At 37.3% G+C, this 21190-nt stretch overlaps 1 protein-coding gene across 2 annotated transcripts in view; it reads right to left on the bottom strand.

The window, feature by feature from the left end:
- Positions 1-20545, bottom strand: part of LOC100892236 — a 44156-nt gene extending 23611 nt beyond the window's left edge. Inside the window, exons 1-4 of one of the 2 annotated variants that reach the window (XM_030978187.1) lie at positions 20096-20545; positions 17818-17973; positions 13645-13754; positions 12590-12737 (exon numbers count right to left, since the gene is read on the bottom strand). In XM_030978187.1, the coding sequence (XP_030834047.1) occupies positions 12590-12737; positions 13645-13753 (257 nt within the window). In that variant the 5' untranslated portion in view covers position 13754; positions 17818-17973; positions 20096-20545. The remainder of the gene's footprint in view (positions 1-12589; positions 12738-13644; positions 13755-17817; positions 17974-20095) is intronic. The other variant, XM_030978188.1, reaches the window with a different exon arrangement.
- Between the last annotated feature and the right edge of the window lie 645 nt (positions 20546-21190).

Below are 21190 nucleotides of genomic sequence, written 5' to 3'. Positions count from 1 at the left end.
AATTTACGAAAATTACATCCAAAATATAACTCAGTGACAGGGTATGTGGACTGGAGTTTTTTGGTTGAATGTTGAATGACATGAATCTATTTAATGCAGTCTGTTGCTTTTATTGTGCATGGCGTTAAGTCACATAATGACCCCGGTACCCATACAGTGCCCGGGAATTACCATATTTGTCATTCAACTGCCGTATTTGGACATGGCGGGGCACCGTGCAGGTGCCGGGGTTATGTGACTTACATGTAGGCCTTCACAATAAGGGGGTAGAATTATTATTTATTAGACTCAGCATTGAAAACAATGTTATAAAAAATAGCCCTTGTGAGCCTCAAAATAGCCCCCGTGCACATGTTCACAAGGACGATTTTTTTCCTCCAATTATTCAAAATAGCCCTCATGAAAAAAAGTATTTTTGAGCCTGCTGTGAACATTTTTCCCTCATTTCAAATCACTGTAAAAATCCATTTCTCATGGTAAACTGAACGTTTGATAAGTCCGCCTATTACTATTTAATCCAATTCGACACTGTGGTACATACATTATCCATTTGCATCTCATATTTTTGATGATATTGTGTTATGATATCTCATATTATGATATAGATGTACACATCTGTACATGTAAATTCGGTAAATTCAAAGTTCTTTTCTATTCATATATTTTACACTGTGCATAAACACTACATGTATAGTGTGATTGGCCAATATGCAATCATGAGACAATTCCTTAGAACATTATTTTCCATAGGGGTAATTCCACGATTAGTTACGTTACACTTTATGGTGATTTTTCCACTAACATTGTTGCCATTGGAAAAAGTATGAATATTTTCATTCAATTTTCGTAGGGTAAATACATCTTGACTAGACCTACTCCACAATATATATTACCTGATTCATTGAGGAGCAATGAGACTTCAAATAAGAGGACATGGAAAAAATATGACATTTTGAAGAAAAAAATCTGCCGCCTAAACTACGGAATATATATTTATCAAAGTTTAATTTTATTTTAATTGCTGACATCTTACTAAGTTGTCAAACACATAACTCAGTGCAAACAGTTCTGTAAGTTTAGAGACAAATTAAAAAATGTTAGTTAGTTGTCACATTCCAGTTAGTTACGTAACAGTTTGTCCATATCAACTAAAATGGTAATTTTTATGAGACGATGCAATTTCATTTGAGAAAACTAAACATGGTTGTGTGTACGTAATAACTTGTCCTTAACATTACCCAATACCCAATATCATCACCATTTTCTATAAAATGCCACGTTAAGTAAAAGTACAGTATGTATGTAGTCCAACGCATTCCATTTTGTGTATAGTTCTGGATCTGCTTAAGGCAAAAACAAAAAAAATTGTTTGGTTGCCCAAGAATGGAATTTGTGAAAAATAGGGTCGATCGGTCGGAAAAAGTTTTTTTTTTTTTTTTTTTTTTAATTTTTGGAACATATTTCATGTGAAAATAGGACTTAGAAGGGAGTAAAAAACAAAGAACAACTGAAAATGACTTTTCATGTTACATTTCATATGTTTTGCTAGGATTTTGGTATGAAAATTACTTTTCAGGTTACATTTCATATGTTTTGCTATGATTTGGGTGTGATTTTTTCATTTCAGTGGAAAGTAAAAAAAAAAAAAAAAATCAAAAAAAAAAAAAGTTCAAGTCGGGCCATTTTCAGAGGGTCGGTTGGTGGAGGGCAACCAAACAATTTTTTTTTGGCATAATGGAGGGATATCAGAGCACATTAAAGGCTGGAAATTATAAACCTCATTGATCCTTGATGATTACTGGAGCAATAACACTTGAAAATGAAAAGATATTTGAGAAATAACAAGTTGAAAGTTTGGTTCCATATATGTCCCATAATTCATGGAATGGCCCTTAGGGATGGTTTTTCGTCCAAATATCATGAATGTCTACTATTGGCACATTTTTAACCCTTTCACTAGTTTTCTCGACTGTTCCCCGACTGTTCACTGGCATTGTCGCCTGGAGTCGACGGAGCAGACAACAGTGCGATCATACTCATTCCATGCGCAAGCCATTCAAACTCACGTCGATCATTCTATATTGTACACTAAGCGTTCTTTCTCGTCTGCATGTTTTTTGGGGCATGTTACATTAAGGTTTTTGGAGTAAATCAGGATTTTTTGTCAAGAATTTTTCATACAGCAGTCAATAAAAAGTCATTTAGGGGTCCACTTTTGAAGGTTCCTAAAGAAGGGGTGTGTATTGCCAAACCTTAAGTCCACGGTGATATAGTCTGTACATACAGGAGTCCACTGTTGCAGGTTTGTAAAGAAGAGGTGTGTATTGCCAAACCTAACGTCCACGGTGACATAGTCAGGAAATACAGGGGTCCACTAGCTAGGGTTGGGTGGTAAATACCGGTAGCGGTAAATACCGCCGGTATATACCGTCTGGTAAATAAGGGGGGCGTCTGGTAAATATGGGAACAAGTGAAACGCCACCTGGCAGTCTCGCCTGCATCGCGCGATTGGTAAATGGTAGCTATTTTTCTTTAACATATTATTCATTTCAGTAGTAGCACACATATATATAAAAAAAATAATGTCACCAAAGTTACATGATGAAGTAATTGACACAATGTGCTTAATTGTTAAATAGAAAATTTTCTCATTTGGAGGGCAAATCTTTGTTCATACATCCATTATATGAACTGTTAAATAAACTAGCACACAAATTTGAAATGAGAGCTACAGTTAGGTTTTCAAGCTAAAATTTCAGAAATTTGAAATCAGATGAGCTTTGACCTTGACATGTGACCTGAAAATTGCTCCACATTATTTGGGCTGCCAATAACCCTACTGTGCAAGTTTGATGAAAATTGGGCAAGGGTTTTGAAATTAGAGCCAAGGTTACGTTTTCAGGTTAAGATTTCGGAAAGTTAAAGCCCAATTCTGGCTCTGGTAAAGAAATCTACTTTTACTAGATATCTGTTGGGAACACTTTTATTGTGCTTATCACGTGTTATAGCACATCTTTAGAACAACAAAATTAAGAGCTGTGTAATTCAGACCTTTCTTAATTGCATTACCACATGTTTTCCTGGGTTAACAAACACAGAAAACAGCATGTGGGACTATACTACATGCAGTCAGGATTTTTGAGAATTTTTTCTGATCTTAATTTTATCATTACTCTGTCATTTCAGAATTTTTTTTGAAAATGATTTGGCATATATTATTTATTTATTTTTGTCATGATTCTGTGTAAGTTGAGTTCAATTCTGTGAAAAATTTATTTTTGGTTATTGCAAGTACCAGAATTCCTCTTTAACCTCAGATGACTTTTGACCTTGACAGGTGACCTGAAAATCGCTCCACATTATTTGGGTTGCCCAATAACCCTCCTGTGCAAGTTTGATGAAAATCAAAGAAGCAGTTTTGAAATTAGAGCCAAGGTTAAGTTTTCAGGTTACGATTTCGGAAAGTTGAAATCACATGACCTTTGACCTTGACATGTGACCTGAAAATCACTCAACATTATTTGGGCTGCCCAATAATCCTACTGTGCAAGTTTGATGAAAATCAAAGAAGCGGTTTTGAAATTAGTGCCAAGGTTAAGTTTTCAGGTTACGATTTCGGAGAGTTGAACTCAGATGACCTTTGACCTTGACATGTGACCTGAAAATTGCTCAACATTATTTGGGCTGCCCAATAACCCTACTGTGCAAGTTTGATGAAAATTGGGCAAGCGGTTTAGAAATTAGAGCCAAAGTTAAGTTTTCAGGTTAAGATTTCGAAAAGTTGACCTCAGATGACCTTTGACCTCGACATATGACCTGAAAACTATTCCACATTATTTGGGCTGCCTAATAACCCTTCTGTGCAAGTTTGATCAAAATTGACCAAGGGGTTTTTGATTAAGAGCAAATTTTATTGTTGATGCCACCGCCGTTGGAAAAAACGGCGCCTATGTCTCGATCCTGCTACGCAGGCGAGACAAAAACTGTGAAATATGATTAAAAATGCTTATTTTTTATACAGTCAACTCTGCCTCAGTCGAACTTGCCTAAGTCGAAATATTTTATTGCACCAAATGATATAGAAACTGTGTTCTTTACTATTTCTAAGTTGAATTTTGCCTAAGTCGAACAAATTTTTGTGGTCCCAAGAGATTTGACTTAGACAGAGCTACCTGTATTTTGAATTGCTTTTTGCCTCAACAACTGATGCAAAAGACTGCTGTAGATAAAAAAAAAAATCAAAACAGCCTAATTGTCACCTACAAACAAAACCAAGGGATGTTAGTGGAGCTTTAAAAAATTCCAGAAAGTCATGCCTGCCAAAATTGGAAAACTCTCATGTGCACTTCCCGCACATCACGAGCGCTAAGTCCCTTGCGACCAGGGTCCAGGGCCCGCTTAAGGGCTCTGGAAGCTCTGGGGTTTTAGATGCTCTCTGGTGCAATCTGAGCATACCTTTTTCTCCCATATTGTACACTTTTAATTACAAGAAAATTTCACAGCACATGCAACATAAATACTTCACACTCCTAATGTATGCATTTACATCGCTTTGCTAAGCCTTTGTGGTGACATCCCTGTATGGCGTAAAATGTCTTGCTTACCTCCATTCCCATAGTTGATCTCGCATTGTAAAAATTTGCAACATGCAATGCCCTTTTTGTTTATTTTCCTCATGTACATGTTATCACTAAGAAACACTCCATGGCAATCTTTTTCCTCTGTCCATTTCCAGTTCCACTTGTTTTTTATTCCAGCGTAAACATTGTTTGTATTGCTCATCGCTGTTCTGTCTAATTCCATATTCAGGATATTTCCAAAAGGCAAAAAGATTTCCAATAAAAGATCTTCAATCAAATATTTTACACAATCCAGCATGCTTCCAAATACATTATATTCAAGGTTCTGTCTTATTCCATGCTATTTCGAAGATAAAAGTTTGCTTTCATGAAGATCAAACCCCCATCTTTCCGACGAAATTATCGCAGTACACGTATGCTAGCACCCAGCACCCAGTGATATTCCCACCGGCGCTGGCACGCTGAGATTATGGCAACAGGCGACCAACGCTATTGGAAGCATGCGTGTGGATTGTTGAATGGTTCACGTATCCGTTCTTTCGTTGCTGTTCCCTACGTAGGGACTTCTACTTTCTAGTTGTTTATCGAAGATTACCAGATTTTAACACCAAAAATGTGCGTTTTCCGTCTAATATCCTAGACCATTTGATGACTTTCGTGTGCTTGATTTTGTTCTTTTATTTTAATCTATTTCTTTTTAAAAATCATTCTGCTTTCCCGGAGAAAACGGAGAGAACAAGAGAAAAGAAAAAAATGGGATAATAAGGGAAAAAACAGAATTTTTTTTGTTATAGATAAAAAAATCTGGATTTCCGGAAATACCTGAAAATCTGACATTCCTCAAAACCCTAACCAATGTGTGCACTCACATTAAAACATGCACACTGGCATACTTCACACAAACTCGCCTATTGCTATACAATTTTTGCTGCACACAATCAGAAATACATTTTTTTTTGTGAGCTTATTGCAATATTAATTGGTTTACCATTGCATGTTCACTAATGAAATGCATGATTCGATTTCATTCTGCTTCAAATGAGCCTTCTGGGTCATCCAACGCATACTCAGGCCACAGTTGCACTGAGCACATTTCCTCTTTGAAGAGCAACAATTGCTCCTGTCACTCACTCCAGCAACTTTTACTCTGATGATAAAAATATTAAACTTCTATGACAATTGCTCCAGTGACAATTCCATAGAAGTTTTTCCCCATGTAAGAAGGAATTGTCGTTGGAGCATTTGTTGCCGGAGCATTTATCACCGGAGCAATTGTCGGGGGAGCAATGTCGCTGGAGCAACCATGGCAAGAGTAATTATCGCCGGAGCAAATGACCAAGACCAATTGAATATGATCAGAGAGAACAAAATTTATATTTCCCTGTATTTCCCGGTTTTTACCGGTATTTACTGGTAAAAAGCATTATTTGATCATGGTTTATGGTAATATTTTACAGAATAATCCACTTAAATTTGTTTTTTTTAATTTATTTGCATAATATAGTTGTCTACTGCCGCAGACCCATTGAAAACATTGCTCGATGGGGAAGAAATATAAACAGTGGTTTAAATCAGACTTCTACATGGTATACCATATATTTTAAGTGTCAAAACAGATAAAGCCAAGATTATAAATGATAAATTTGAGAATAATTGTAAAGAAGGGAAAAGTTGTGAAAACATTTTTTTTTCTTCAGGAAAGTTGATTTATATACAGTGATTTATATTTTAAAATCAAAGTGATTTAAATCATGACTAAAATCGACATGATTTTATTCAAACAGCCCTGACGGTGAATACAGAAGTCCACTGTTGCAGGTTTGTAAATAAGAGGTGTGTACTGCCAGGTCTAACGTCCACGGTGACATATCTGTAAATAGAGGTCCACTGTTGCAGGTTTGGAATTAAGAGGTGTGTATTGCCAGGTCTAACGTCCACGGTGACATAGTCTGTAAATAGAGGTCCACTGTTGCATGTGTGTATGGCCAGGTCTAACGTCCAGGGTGACATGGTCTGTAAATAGAAGTCCACTGTTGCAGGTTTGGAAAAAAGATGTGTGTACTGCCAGGTCTAACGTCCACGGTGACATAGTCTGTAAATAGAGGTCCACTGTTGCATGTGTGTATTGCCAGGTCTAACGTCCAGGGTGACATGATCTGTAAATAGAGGTCCACTGTTGCGGGTTTGTAAAGAAGAGGTGTGCATTGCCAGGTCTAACGTCCACGGGGACATGGTCTGTAAATAGAAGTCCACTGTTGCAGGTTTGGAAAAAAGAGGTGTGTATTGCCAGGTCCAACGTCCACGGTGACATAGTCTGTAAATAGAGGTCCACTGTTGCATGTGTGTATTGCCAGGTCTTACGTCCAGGGTGACATGGTCTGTAAATAGAGGTCCACTGTTGCAGGTTTGTAAAGAAGAGGTGTGTATTGCCAGGTCTAACGTCCATGGTGACATGGTCTGTAAATAGAGGTCCACTGTTGCAGGTTTGGAAAGAAGAGTTGTGTATTGCCAGGTCTAACGTCCACGGTGACATGGTCTGTAAATAGAGGTCCACTGTTGCAGGTTTGGAAAGAAGGTGTGTGTACTGCCAGGTCTAACGTCCACGGTGACATGGTCTGTAAATAGAGGTCCATTGTTGCAGGTTTGGAAAGAAGGTGTGTGTATTGCCAGGTCTAACATCCACGGTGACATGGTCTGTAAATAGAGGTCCACTGTTGCAGGTTTGAAAAGAAGAGGTGTGTATTGCCAGGTCTAACGTCCACGGTGACATGGTCTGTAAATAGAGGTCCACTGTTGCAGGTTTGTAAAGATGAGGTGTGTATTGCCAGGTCTAACGTCCACGGTGACATGGTCTGTAAATAGAGGTCCACTGTTGCAGGTTTGGAAAGAAGAGGTGTGTATTGCCAGGTCTAACGTCCACGGTGACATGGTCTGTAATAGAGATCCACTGTTGCAGGTTTGGAAAGAAGAGGTGTGTACTGCCAGGTCTAACGTTCACGGTGTCATAGTCTGTAAATAGAGGTCCACTGTTGCAATTTTGGAAAGAGGAGGTGTGTATTGCCAGGTATAACGTCCACGGTGACATAGTCTGTTTAATAGAAGTCCACTGTTGCAGGTTTGTAAAGAAGAGGTGTGTATTGCCAGGTCTAACGGTCACGGTGACATGGTCTGTAAATAGAGGTCCACTGTTGAAGGTTTGGAAAGAAGAGATGTGTACTGCCAGGTCTAACGTCCACGGTGACATAGTCTGTTGCCTCTTGACGTGGCCCACTACGGTTTTGAGTGTGCGAAGCACACCCTTTGGGGTGCGGAGCACCCCGGGTGCGAAGCACCTCAAGGGCCTTTTAACTAGTGATTCGCGCCATTTCTGTTGTCGGTTATGAATTATTCATCGTATAATGAATAAAACACATACTCATATATATTTATAAAGCACTCGATGTTGTCAAATGAAATTCTTCGTAGAGCCATTTGTTGATTAGTCTAAATATAATTCGCCTCCCTCATATATCTGTTCTTAGTTGCATACTTTTCTACTACCCGATCAATGAATTCAGTATAAAACGTCTGTTCTTGAAACAAACATTGGTTGATTAGCTGCGCTTGCACTCAGCTGTTTCGGAGCCTAGGCAGCGTGACGAAGATAATCTGTGCACAGCGGTAATGCATGAAATATGACACTTTTTCCGAATCCTGTGGGCAGATTCACAAAAACATCACAACCTTACAAGGCATATTTGAATGCTTTTACTCGCTTTTACTTTTTCTTTCGATTTTCAAGAAAGTTGAGGTATACTTGATACCTTCTGAGACTGAGACGGCGGACGCCATTTTCGGATTTGTGAATCGTGCATATCATTAACGAAGGACTTATGAATATTAAAATTGATGTCATGTGATCGGGTTATAACGCTCTCATTGGCTTGAATATCACCGAAAAAAAATTTCTGTGAAAATAGGGTTTACCTAGTAACTTATTACTTGAAAAAAAAATGACAGCAGAAATGGCGCGAATCATTAGTTAAGAGGCCCCTTCAGAGCCTGCGGCTGCTCCGGGGGTGCTCCGCACCCCGAAGGGTGTGCTTCGCACACCCAAATCCGAAGTGGGCCACGTCAAGAGGCTACAGTATAGTCTGTAAATAGAGGTCCACTGTTGCAGGTTTGGAAAGAAGAGGTGTACATTGCCAGGCCTAATGGCTAACGTCCATGGTGACATGGTGACGGTCTGTAAATGGGCAGGTCCAAGATAATGTCCTCTCAAACACCAAATTTTTATTTTGAAAGGAAAGGAATGTGATACACATCATCAAATAGCATGAGTTGAAGTTTCTGAATCAAAAAAAAATTGTAAATATGCAAATTTATTCGGGCCCAAATTGCATGAAATGAAATTCAGGCATTACGTATGGGACAATTTAAAAAAATCATATAAAATAAGTGAATGAAAGTTAGAAACTGACACTCACATAACAGATTCCTTTTATCCCCCAATTAATTTGGCAAATAAAAAAAATCATGACCATGTCTATTTTTCAATGAGGCTGCGTCCTCTCCCGATTTGTCCCATACATAACATTATGATGTCAAGTTTTTTAGTTTTCTCAAAAAGTTCATTATCTATTCTAACCAAACTTAGAAAAGTTCTAATTTATCACAAATGTGACAAGAATGCATCATTATAATTTTCATAAATCGTTCCACTTTGATTTGAGAGGTACTCCAAAAAAGTGTTACGTATGGGAAATTTGTGTACAAAGTCGATGGCCATATAGCTAAGAATACAAAATTTAAACCTTGTTATTGGGAAATTTTACAGCTGCACTTCAATCTGATCATAATCTACTGTCTTAAAAATACCTTTGGATGATAATATCATTATATTATTAGTTATTTAACATACGGTTATTTACAAAAAAATATATTTTTTACAAATGTTATGATTCTTCCGAAATTACGAATTATAGTGTGCTATAATACTTGCAATTAATTTTTATTTGATCTCTTTTTGTGGTAATTTTTTTTTACAAGATATTTATAGAAAAATAGAAATAAACAAACAAAATTGAATTTGAAAAATAATATTCCAAAAATATCACATATCAACAGTAATTTCTGGGCAATGTGTGTACAAAGTCAATGGCAGAAAAAAAAAAATATACAGCAGCAGATGAAAAAAGGTGGGATTTCATTTTCTTTCTGCCTGGATAAGCTCTGTATGTTAATTATCACCAAATGGTACCAAAAACCTGATATAAGTGTGAAGGCAACCTTACATTTTCACAGAAAATTGATTTTTTTTTTTTCCAGATTTTCCTATTGAAAATGCATGCGTCCAAAAGTGTCCCATACGAAACATCCCATACGTAACATAACTTTTGTGAGATTAATCAATCACTATGAAGAAACTATTCAATGGAATTGGCTGAAACTTCAGATTTAAAATATTGAGTACATGTAGTTTACCTTTATGCACAGTAAGTTTCAGAATGATAACTAAAATACTTTCACAGAGATTTAAGCTCAAACTTTTATTTTAAAAAATCTCATTTTCTCTGCGTCCCATACGTAACACACCTAAATTTCCACCTAACTCACTAACCAAAAGACCGAGAGTCGCGAAACTTTGCACAAATGTTCTCCCCATAGGTACAATGATAGACATGATTGTCTCTTAAATCACAATTTGTTCTCATTGTCTTTTTATAGTCCGAAATCTCTGAAATGTTACATACCTAATGTGCGGATTAGCTTGGACCTGCCCAAATACAGAGGTCCATTGTTGCAGGTTTGTATTAAAGGGATCCGGTAACTTTGTCTCAGATTCTGAAACAAAATCCGGGATTAGCTCATGCTGCTATGATAATTATAAACCTTTATGTCAGTCAGGAACTCCATGACTTTTACAAGCCGATCGCCTGTCTGATTATCAAGATATTTATGATTGAAATTACAAATTTTCAAAACCGTTCGCCGGACGGTTTTCATAACACTACAGTCTATTGGGGGAAACGAGTATGGTAAAACCGGTCACTCACAGATTTTTACTTTTTTGAGGCACTTCTTGATCATTTTGAAGCGCGATTTTTTTAGGGCTTCAATATTACACCATATCACAGACACTGATAACACGTAGGGCCGTGTATCTCAGATTTATCATTGTTAAACGATCCCTTTAAAGGGGAAGTCTAGACGATTTCCAATAAAATCTATTTTATGGCTTGAAAATTAAGGAGCATTTTGATACCACTTTCATCCACGGGCGTTACTTTTGTGATTTTTAAGCTCCAATTTTGTGATGGTAATTATTTCTAAAATAGTTCTCGCATTGCCGAAGTGCGATGGCCGTGTGACGTCATTGTGGCACTATAACTGCGCATGTGCGAACTTTCTCCATTGACTGGATGCAAGATATCGATGTGTCAAGTGTATAGCTGCACAAATTTTATCAGTTCTTGGGGAAAATGACCACTTTTCCAATTCTGAAGCCCTTGACACATAGGGCGATATATGCTCAATAGATTCTAGATATTTGAGCTGACAATTTTGATGTAAAAATGTAGAAATATTGGTGTTTGAACCTCAAGCCGTGGGATTTCTGACTGCTTGCTCAACAAAAGTGCGACACTGACGTCATGCGGACAGTGTAGCGAAATGCATTTCGGGTAAAACTGGCTCGTGTTAGCACTTTTGCTTATATCGCTTTTCCAGTGATTACTCGGTTATTCATGGGTCTACAGAGTCAAGTAAGACATTTTCTGAAAGCTTGATTTTTGCTCTATTTCAATTTTAAATTAAATTATCGCATAGACTTCCCCTTTAAAGAAGAGGTGTGTATTGCCAGCCCTAATGTCCACGGCGAAATAGCATATAAATACAGGAGTCCTCTGTTGTAGGTTCGTAAAGAAGGGGTGTGTATTGCATCATCGGAATCGTCATCACCATCATCATCACCACCATCACCATAATCATCGTAAACGTCGACCACCATCACCATCATCATCAAAATCGTCATCACCATCACCAAGAAACCCTTGTCAGTAAACATAGCAGTGGCTTTCTGCTAAAAAGTGTCCTTGGAATTATGTCCACTTACGCGAATTGTCCACGTAGGAATGAAATAATACATGTAAGTCAATGTTTTTTGATGGTTCGTTAAGTTGAGGATGCTGATTCCAAATCTAAATGATGCCACTCAAAAAACCAACATTTTTTGCAAATTGACAAAATCCTAGATAGCCGCCAAAATATGCAAATTAGCCATACAAATCACAAAATTACACACACACTGATCATAAAATGCCTGTAATTGTGATGGATGAATGAAACTGTCTGAAAACATGATTTTTTTAGCTAAACCTTGAATTTCTTATACGATAGAATGCTGCATTTTGAAATTCAAAATGCCAACATAAGCCCCTAACTAATATACTAATTTACTATATAATATGAAAGAACTAGCACTGTCTGACCACAAAGTGCATGTAATTATGATGTACACGTGTGAGTGAATTAGTGTCTGAAAACAAGATTTTTTTTTAAAGATTGTATCATTAATGTCATTTGCAGTAATTTTTTTAAATTCAGAATGGCTGCAATAGACCCCCCCCCCCCCAAAAAAAAAAACTATGTACAATATAAATGTAGAAAAAAATATTTTCACAAGAGAGCACAATGGGACCATAAAATGCATGTACATTGTACATGTCAACAATGCTGTAAATTACATGTGCAGATGTTCCTTAAAGTTTATGTGCATAATGTGCACCACACAAAGATGACATTCAAATTTATCAGACCTTTGAATAATGAAGGGACCAAAATATCTCCTGTTACAGCATTTTAGCTTTTTTGAAAACTATTTATAAGTTGATAACAAAATCCCTGAAAAAAATAAATGATGTAAAATTTCAGAATATTAGCAAGCACTTTCAAGAAATTTTAGAGTTCGCTAGTTGACCAGAGGGAGAGCCTTGGGACCAAAGAATAGAATTGAACTTCGGTTTGCCTACCTGTACTTTACACCACAGTGTTTAAAGTGAAAAACATACGAGTCTTCACTGGTCATCTCCTCATCATCAGAAACTAAAGACCGCTCGCCTCTATATTCAAGGAGAAAGCTCCCCTTCTCGAAAGTCATTGATGTAAAAAGACCATATCCTGGAAAATACAAATGTTTGTGATTTTGAAGGTTAAAGGAAAAATCAGAAATCATAATTGTACCGCAACTCAAAAAGTATTTTATCAATTTTTTTGTCTTTCAACAAAATGACGTACAAATTTACTAAAGGTACGTGAGGGGTCACTGTTGCCAAACAGCTGGTGTTTTGCTACAAAATCATGCAGTAACATTAGATGCTAGAAAAAGTATTACTCTTTTGCCAGCACGTGCCTTGTACCATTAACCAGTTTTTTTTTTCTTTTTCTGATCATTAAAACACATTTTTTGTTGTGTCTTCACTTTAGCCAAAATGAAACACTGACCAAACCAAAAGACACGAACCAATTAGAGCTTATCATTTCCATCCAGTCAAACTTAACCAAATCCAATGCTGATGGAATCCATTCACAGTTCTGCACTGTTATCAGGTGATTATTACCAAAGATGAGAATCCTACTTTGTGTATACTGATCCATGGTCCCCGCAAGAAAGGAAAGCTGTGACTGTGAGAGACAATTCTGGTTCTCGGCCAAAAGAATCAGATGGCAGATCTTTTGGTCTGGAAACTGTCCTGAGGAGCCCGATGGGAAAGGTACATTGAATAAAACTTTTCAAAGTTTATTCAAAGTCAATGATATAGGCAGCAATTATCAGAAAATTTAGTGATCCACACCCATAATAAAGACAAATAGCCCTCACCCACTAAAAGATACAAATTCCCCAAAATGTCCTGATCCACTGTCTCCCTTTTGAAACACAGACTTTACTAGAAGCAGATAGAACTGTAACTGTATCTGTAACATACGTAATAATACTACACACACTTGTAAAAATTATTCCATATTTCATTCTAAATTTACAGTTCTTGGCAGCACTTATTTAAACTCAAAGAAAGGTTATTCTTACCGATCACATCATTTATATATTGTTTTTGAAATCCACTCTTGTCCTTCCCCAGGCTACAGAAATGCTCTGCTTCGGCTGCCGGAGAAAATCTTTTTCTCCTGGAAGACATACTGTTCAAAACAAAACAGATGTGATGTAACAGTTATTTAATGTGACATTTAATGCGACGCTTACTCATTGATATCCAATGAATACAGAATAGACTAACTTGATCCAAATTAATTTGGAAGTCAAAATCTGCAAACTGATAATAGGCCTACATACTGTTCATCTTTCAATAATACATGTAGACTTACATGTAGAGCAAAAGGAGACCTTGGCCATGTATCCTATTCAAATGCTCCCAGAGTCCCTTTTTAACTGGACACCTTGACCTAGCCCGAGGTCCTAACTTTAGTTGTTACAGTTATTGTTAATTACTTTTACTATTATCTAAGGCTAGGCATTTGTGGAGTGCCTTTGGTAGATCTAGAGGTCAAGTCATGATAGTGTGGCATCGAGTTATGAGATCACTACATCCATGATGTCCTTTGACCTAGTTAATATTTTTGTTGAGCAATTTAGCAATTTTAGTCTAGCCTCTAGGATCTTGCCGTTTGAAGTTATATCTATGACGTCATATGTAAACAACAGTCCAATGAACAGCGTGAAATGAGCATTTCATCATCGCAATGATTTTTATCTGCCATATCTACAGAGAGGAGTTGGCGCTCTATTATCATTATTATCAAAATTATTATATTATAGCCTCATGGTATAGAAATCGTTTAGGATATAGAGCTATGATGCTATCGGTATCGGATGCACAATTTGCAACTGTCAGCAGGCAGCGGAGATGTGGCAAGCTAGCCAGAGATTCCCCAGTTGTGCCAGGCATCTTGATCGTACTGGCACCCCTCCCCTGTGGTCGGCCGGCCGGCTAGCTGTGTTTGTGTGCTGGCCGATATTTTCACGCGGACATGAATTGTAATCAAAATGGCAGCCCCCCAAGGAAAAATTGTGAGAGGAAAATGCTGCACTTCTGTTTAATGTATTTAAAGATGAGGAACTAGATATTTTCATTGGGGATGTTAACAGCGAGAACACAAAAAATTAGGTAAACTTTGGACTGAATATCTTTAAACTGGTGATTGAAACAGCATCAGTCTTTGCATAGTACATTTTAAAAAAAGATGGAAAAAGAATTGTATTTGTGGTGGAAGGGGAGAGCGGAGGGGGATAAGATATAAATCAACTTTATCATGGAGTAGTAGAGTAAAGTGGAAATTATGGATTCCGCGTTGGCAGGATATAGCACTATTTACTGAGGGGCATTTAGTAGGATGTTTACTATTAGAAGTGGGCTACAGGGGAATAAGTATTTTTCAGAAACAGATGGGACATATCTCAGCTTGTTGATGCAGCTTGATCTCCTGATCGATATGACACCAAATTGGAAGAATATCCAGACAGTGCCGCCCAAAAATCAAATTTAAGGAGGCGTGGCCAAAAATGCTGAGTCCTCATTTTTCAAAAATGTGAACAAAAATTGTATCTTCTATTCTCTTTTTTGAAGGGCAATTGGCATTTTAATGGCTTATTATGTTTTCAATTGTGACAAATCCAATTACACTGTCTAAATACCTTTAATAATAAACCCCTAATATATTGTCCTAAAAACAAGATTTGAGTTGAAACACAGTAGAGCCAGAGGAGAGGCATTATGCCCCCCCCCCCACGTTGTTTTGCATAAGTCCGACACACATAATTTTTTCAACAATGTATCTATGGACTGCTTCGTTTGATGTCTATGGCAATTTATGAGACCAAAATCAACATGCCCCCTCCAATTATATTTAAGACTTAACCCTTCAAAAAATGTTGTCGACCTGAAAACTAAATGCGAATTCAATTAAGAGGTAATAGAAATTGAATTTGAGGAGAATTTTCATAAATAGATGTATTTAGTTTATTTTAGCTTTCAGTGGCTGAGCTCAGTTCATTTTAGGATAATTATGGCTGAAAAGTGTTCAGCAGCAAAATTTCCCCCTAAAACACACAAAACATTTTAATTTGCATTGACTTTGTTGATGATGTCATTGCTCCATATTTTCCAATAGAGTCTGTTGAAAAAATTATACATTTTATCAAAATCTGTGTACGACCAGGATTAGGATACAAGTATGTTTTGCCCACCACTGTAATTTTAAACTATTCAAGCATGAATGGTCTCACACAATACTTTATTTAGGCATAAAAGTGCAACTTTAACTTAACCATTTGTGTGTACAGAGTCAATGGGAAATTGTGAGGCAGTGATATCGGGTACTCCCGACGAGTCCGACAGCCCACGAGTCCGACAACCCACGAGGCCGACATTTTTAATAATTGGTGAACGAGATAGACATTAAATAAAAACGGACTTGAGTCCGACAGCTCATTTATCCGACAAAATTATAAAAATGCCTATGAGCACGACCAAACATAAATTTTACAAACGAGACCGACTCTAGGTAAAATTGGTCTATTAGTCCGACAGTTTGCTTTTTAGCCGATTAGATCGACAGTAGTTCAAATTGTATTTTAGTCCGATAATTTATAAATTTTGCGCATTACTCCGACAATTGAATAGTGCCATCTATTGTTGGCGGACTAGATTCCTATTTTCTGAACTGTCTGACTAGCAATATATTTTACCAATTTGTCGGTCTATTGCACTAAAATACGTTAGTCGGTCTCGTAGGCCCTTTTTGCGTAGTGTCGGTCTCAAAGTAAATAATTTGTCAGTGTCGATCTAGCGAGCCTAAAAGTCAAAATGTCTAGCTAGAACCTCTTTTTGAAAAATGTCGATGTAGTAGGCTTATATTCATTTCTGTCGGATTCGTGAGCTGTCGGACTCGTAGGCTGTCGGACTCATGGGATGCTCCCATGATATCAACTTGCTTCATGCACGTTTAGCCACTTGACTTATGAAACTATTCAAGAACTGTTATAACTTATGTAAGGTAACTTTGAATTGGTATGAATTCCTTATATTTTGTCCGAATTGAAAGAATTCAGTCAAGCATAATCTTATTTTTGTTGGCATTATTCAAGCTGAAATCAATCAATGGTAAAACTGTCAAAGTCAAAAGTTATGCAAAGCCATTTCTGACTTTCATTCATTTGCGTAGTCATCCATGAGGAAAAGAAGGACATCTTGGTGTCATGAGACAATTATCTAATTAATGATGCCTTGGAATTTTCCCTAAAATTATCCACATCCCAGAAATCATTCAAGATAAATCTTGGTTACCTTTTTCTGACACGCACTACATGACTGTATTTAAAAGCAACTTGTATTTTTTCTGTACCAAGACATTCAATTTAACACAGGTCTCATCATATTCAGAATTATACTTGCTTGCCTGTGTGTTTTGCTCTTAATACTCATACATTCAATTAAAAGTTCAAAGCACACATGTACACTTAAGTATTTCATTTTTGGGACAGCAAACCTTGAATTTGTTTATTTTTGGAACATCGATCCTTATTTCATTTTCAGAACATTGAACCTTTATTTTTGGAACAACGAACCTTCAAAACACTGAACTTTTGGTACAATGAGCTTTAACCAGGAGTTAACTCAATTTTTTATTTGGAACTCTAACAAAAACATAAAATGTGCATTCAAAAAGTGTTGTAAAAATATCAGGAATTGCCTATTGCAAATTGGGTTAAAATGAAACATTTAATAGCCTCTGTGAATAGTCTGTATACCAGAAAGCACTAGAATTGCAAATCCTATTTCTGTGGAAAAGAGTCTAATTCATAATGGCTTCAACTTCAAGGCATTGGTTAACAATGTATTCAGTAAAAACAAAAATGAGCTGCATGATGTATGCTACGTGAAGTACCAGGAAATTACATATCCTCAAAAAATGTTGGAAATATTATCATTTAGTGCTAAAAAAAATGAAAAACCTGAACTTATCACCCAAAGACTACTGTGCAGGAATTAAATATTGTCTTCACTCTTAGCGAAGTGTTCTGTATTAAAGTGTAACAGCTAGTGTAAGGATCTTATACTAGACAAATTTTGTCTTATCTTGGCAATTGGTATTCTGAAGAAAGTTCAAAAGTCACAGATTCAAGTCACAAATTTATGGTCTCTTACTTAGAAATTAGTTTCATTCTATAGCTAGTTTACTGTACCTTTAGGCTTCACAATTGCAATAAAATCTCCACAACAACTGCCACGAGTTCCTCGTACGAAATGCTACTGTCCTTGTAAAGATCTATAAAGTATAAAAGAATCTGCACTTTCTCCTCTGTAGCCACATTTAAGTCATCTGCTGCCATTTGTACAGTCTATACGAGAAAAAAATTGCATATATACCATTGTCATATTTTTAAAATAAATGAATACCGCCACACGCGTGTGGCTTTAATTAAAAACACACGTGTATGTCGGTATCCAACCCACGTAGGGCTAGATACAGCCAATTAAACGCTGCTCTTACCTCTATCGATTTTGTACTTGGGCATGAGAAATGCATAATTTTCATGTGGTGTTCGCTGCGCCGGTAGCACTTACTATACATAATTCTATGGTACTGTACTATACTACTAGCCGGGGCGCGGTATACGCACGCCTGCACAATGCCAGTAGTAGTGCCTCTGTGGTGTATTACTACTGGCAGTGTGCGCGCGTACGTATACCACCTTCCGGCACCACCGGTACCACATGAAAACACTTCATTCATTTATGCACAAAGTCCAATTTGATACAGTTAAGAGCAGTGTGTGGCTGTATCGAGCCCTACGTGGGTTGGATATTGCCACACGCTTGTGTCTTTAATTACAGCCACACATGTGTGGCGGTATGCACTGCCATGAAGTTAAAATTCAGGCTTGGTCGCATGTCACAAGTTCATCCAAATTCGATTTCAGGGTGAAAAATGCCAAAAAAATGATTTTTTTTTTTTTTTAAATATGTTGTCCCAATTATTATTCCCCAACAAATGACACCATATTTGATGCAAACTTTTTAATTTAGCTGTTAATTGCCAATTAATCACTAATTATTACACTATGGGGATCAACACTTCATATGCCTTATTCTCGAAACGGACCTGAATCAGAGATGCCACAAATGGAAGATAAAATTTCCTGAAATAGCCAGAATTTTTTTTTGAAAGTGACCTTTTACCTATACTTTTGTACACAAGCATCTCACACAAATTTCCTGAAATCAGGAAATTTCCTGAAAAGTGGCATAACTGCTGAATCAAGAAAGTGGCTCTAATTTCTTTTTTATAAAGAAACCTGTTTAAATTTTCAGGATATGTTCTTCAAATATTAGTGAATAAAATAAATTACATAAGTAATTGACATTGATGAGGTTAAAAATGAATTGTTGTGACATAGTGTATCAAAGTGACTTGTATGGGATCAATCACAAGTTCAGGCTTCAAAGAATATGCCTTGACACTGTTTTCTTGCTTAGGCCCCCCCCAAAAAAAAATTGTTGTATTGGCGTAACGGGCCCCTGAAAAATAGGGTCGGTCGGTCGGTCGGGATTTATTTATTTATTTGTTTATTTATTTATTTTTGTGTGCGTTCGTAACCTGCACACACACCACTATTCATGCAGGCGCTATTACATACAACCATACGTTTACATGGATACATTCAAACACATGCAGAACCTAGTGAAAGTTTATTTTGTGGAAAAATTGAACATTCAAAAGCGCAATATGCGCAGCCGAAACACTTTCCGGTTTTTTTTCGATAGCGATCGCTATCAGTATCACTATCGAAAAAAAGATATCGATAGCAAAAAAAAAAAAAAAAAGTAGGGTCGGCTCCTTTTTTTAGGGTCGGGCGAGTTACGCCAAGGCACATGATGCAACAATCTTACTCTTAGGCATATTGTCCATGTGATGTTATTAAGAAAATAAAATAGAAGATAATTAGACCCTACCATGTATTCTTGGTGGCGATAGGTGCGTACCTTTAAAAGACAATCAAACACTACAACAGCGCTCGAGAGGTCTTTGACTAGGCTAGATCTAAGTCTTTAGGATTTGTTCTAAAGAAATTTTCTTCATGATTTTTTTCTTCTTCTCTTTTATTTTTAAGTAATCTCAAGAATTTTCTGCATCTAGTGTTACCAAGCACTGTGATTAAAATTATATTTTATAACATTTTATATTCAACAAGAAAAAAGGTGTGTACCCTGGCCTTGGAGTACTCCAGCCAGCATACAAAGTCTAACTTATGACTTATGTAGGCCTACCGCGGCCGCATCCGCCCCTGACAGACAGTCTCAAGTTCTTGCAGTTGCAATACATTAAACGGATTGTGCGACTTACATCGAATTTGTAATGAAGCTGAATTCTCTCAGCTCCAAAACGCACACAAGTTAAGCCCAAAATGTTGGGCTAGATGAATATCCTGTATTTGAAAAGAAAAATGATTAGAAACGTACCTGAAATTGAAGATTTCTCACACCTCTTGCGAACTTGCGCGCCGTACTTGGTGCGGCTACATTGTCACGATCACGTTGGTATTTTGGTTGCGCGTGCACGGTATACGAGTTTTGGCGCTCGATATCGATCTAGATCTCTACACGTCACTCACTGCCGAAAGGGGGCGTTATTCATTTATGCGCGACGATTCCTGGAGAATTTTGTCACACGAACTGTGTATTCGTACACTCCTGATACTATTTATTACCTCTAACGTGGACTTCGTCAAATTTTCCAGATATTAAGAGAGCGCCCTCATTGGGCCACGTAAATGACGAAAATAATAGGCGTTCTAATCGTGGACGTCCACGATTCCTGTGTGTCCACGGTTTGAAGGTGTGTATTCTGGTGAAAGTCCACGATCGAAGGCATTTACACACGCACACACACACACACACACACACACACACACACACACACACAAGAAAACTAAAATTTACGAGTAAAACTATAAATAGGCCTATATCAAAATGATTCAGTATTTTGTTCCCGAATTGCCCTTTTTCAAAAATAGTTGTGATCGTGTTCTTCCCTAAATATAATATCCCTATATTTCTCTCTCACTCTTCCTCTCTCTTCTAGATCCCCCTCTCTCTCTCTCTCTCTCCCTCTCTCTCTCTCCCTCCCTCTCTCTCTATCTCTCTCTTCTAGATCCCCCCCTCTATCTCTGTATCTCTCTTCGTCTCCATTTCTCCTGCTTGTGATTCCATGAGCACGTAGAAAGGTCAGAGATATCTGGTAGCAAAGGTTATCCAACTTTAGTTTCATTTGGTTACAACATGGCGGATATTATTCTGTTCTGTGCTTGCCCAAGAAAGTAGTATTCGCAATATTGTGTTTAGCTGGATCCGGTTTTTGCCAAACTTTCCTAATCAATGGCTCTGGGTAAGGTATTTGAAGAGCGCCATCTCGCAATTTGTGGGTGATATTGGAAATAAAAAACGATGCAAAATCAGCTCGAATAATACATTTCGATATCAGTAGGTGTTTCAAAACATAATGGCCCGAATTCACAAAGCAAGGTTTGAGCTCAGACCAAGGTTTGACCTCAAACC

This window comes from Strongylocentrotus purpuratus, unplaced genomic scaffold (assembly GCF_000002235.5).
Source record: "Strongylocentrotus purpuratus isolate Spur 01 unplaced genomic scaffold, Spur_5.0 spur5_scaffold_1, whole genome shotgun sequence".
Lineage (NCBI taxonomy): Eukaryota > Metazoa > Echinodermata > Echinoidea > Camarodonta > Strongylocentrotidae > Strongylocentrotus > Strongylocentrotus purpuratus.
This window is presented reverse-complemented; position numbering and strand designations above follow the sequence as displayed.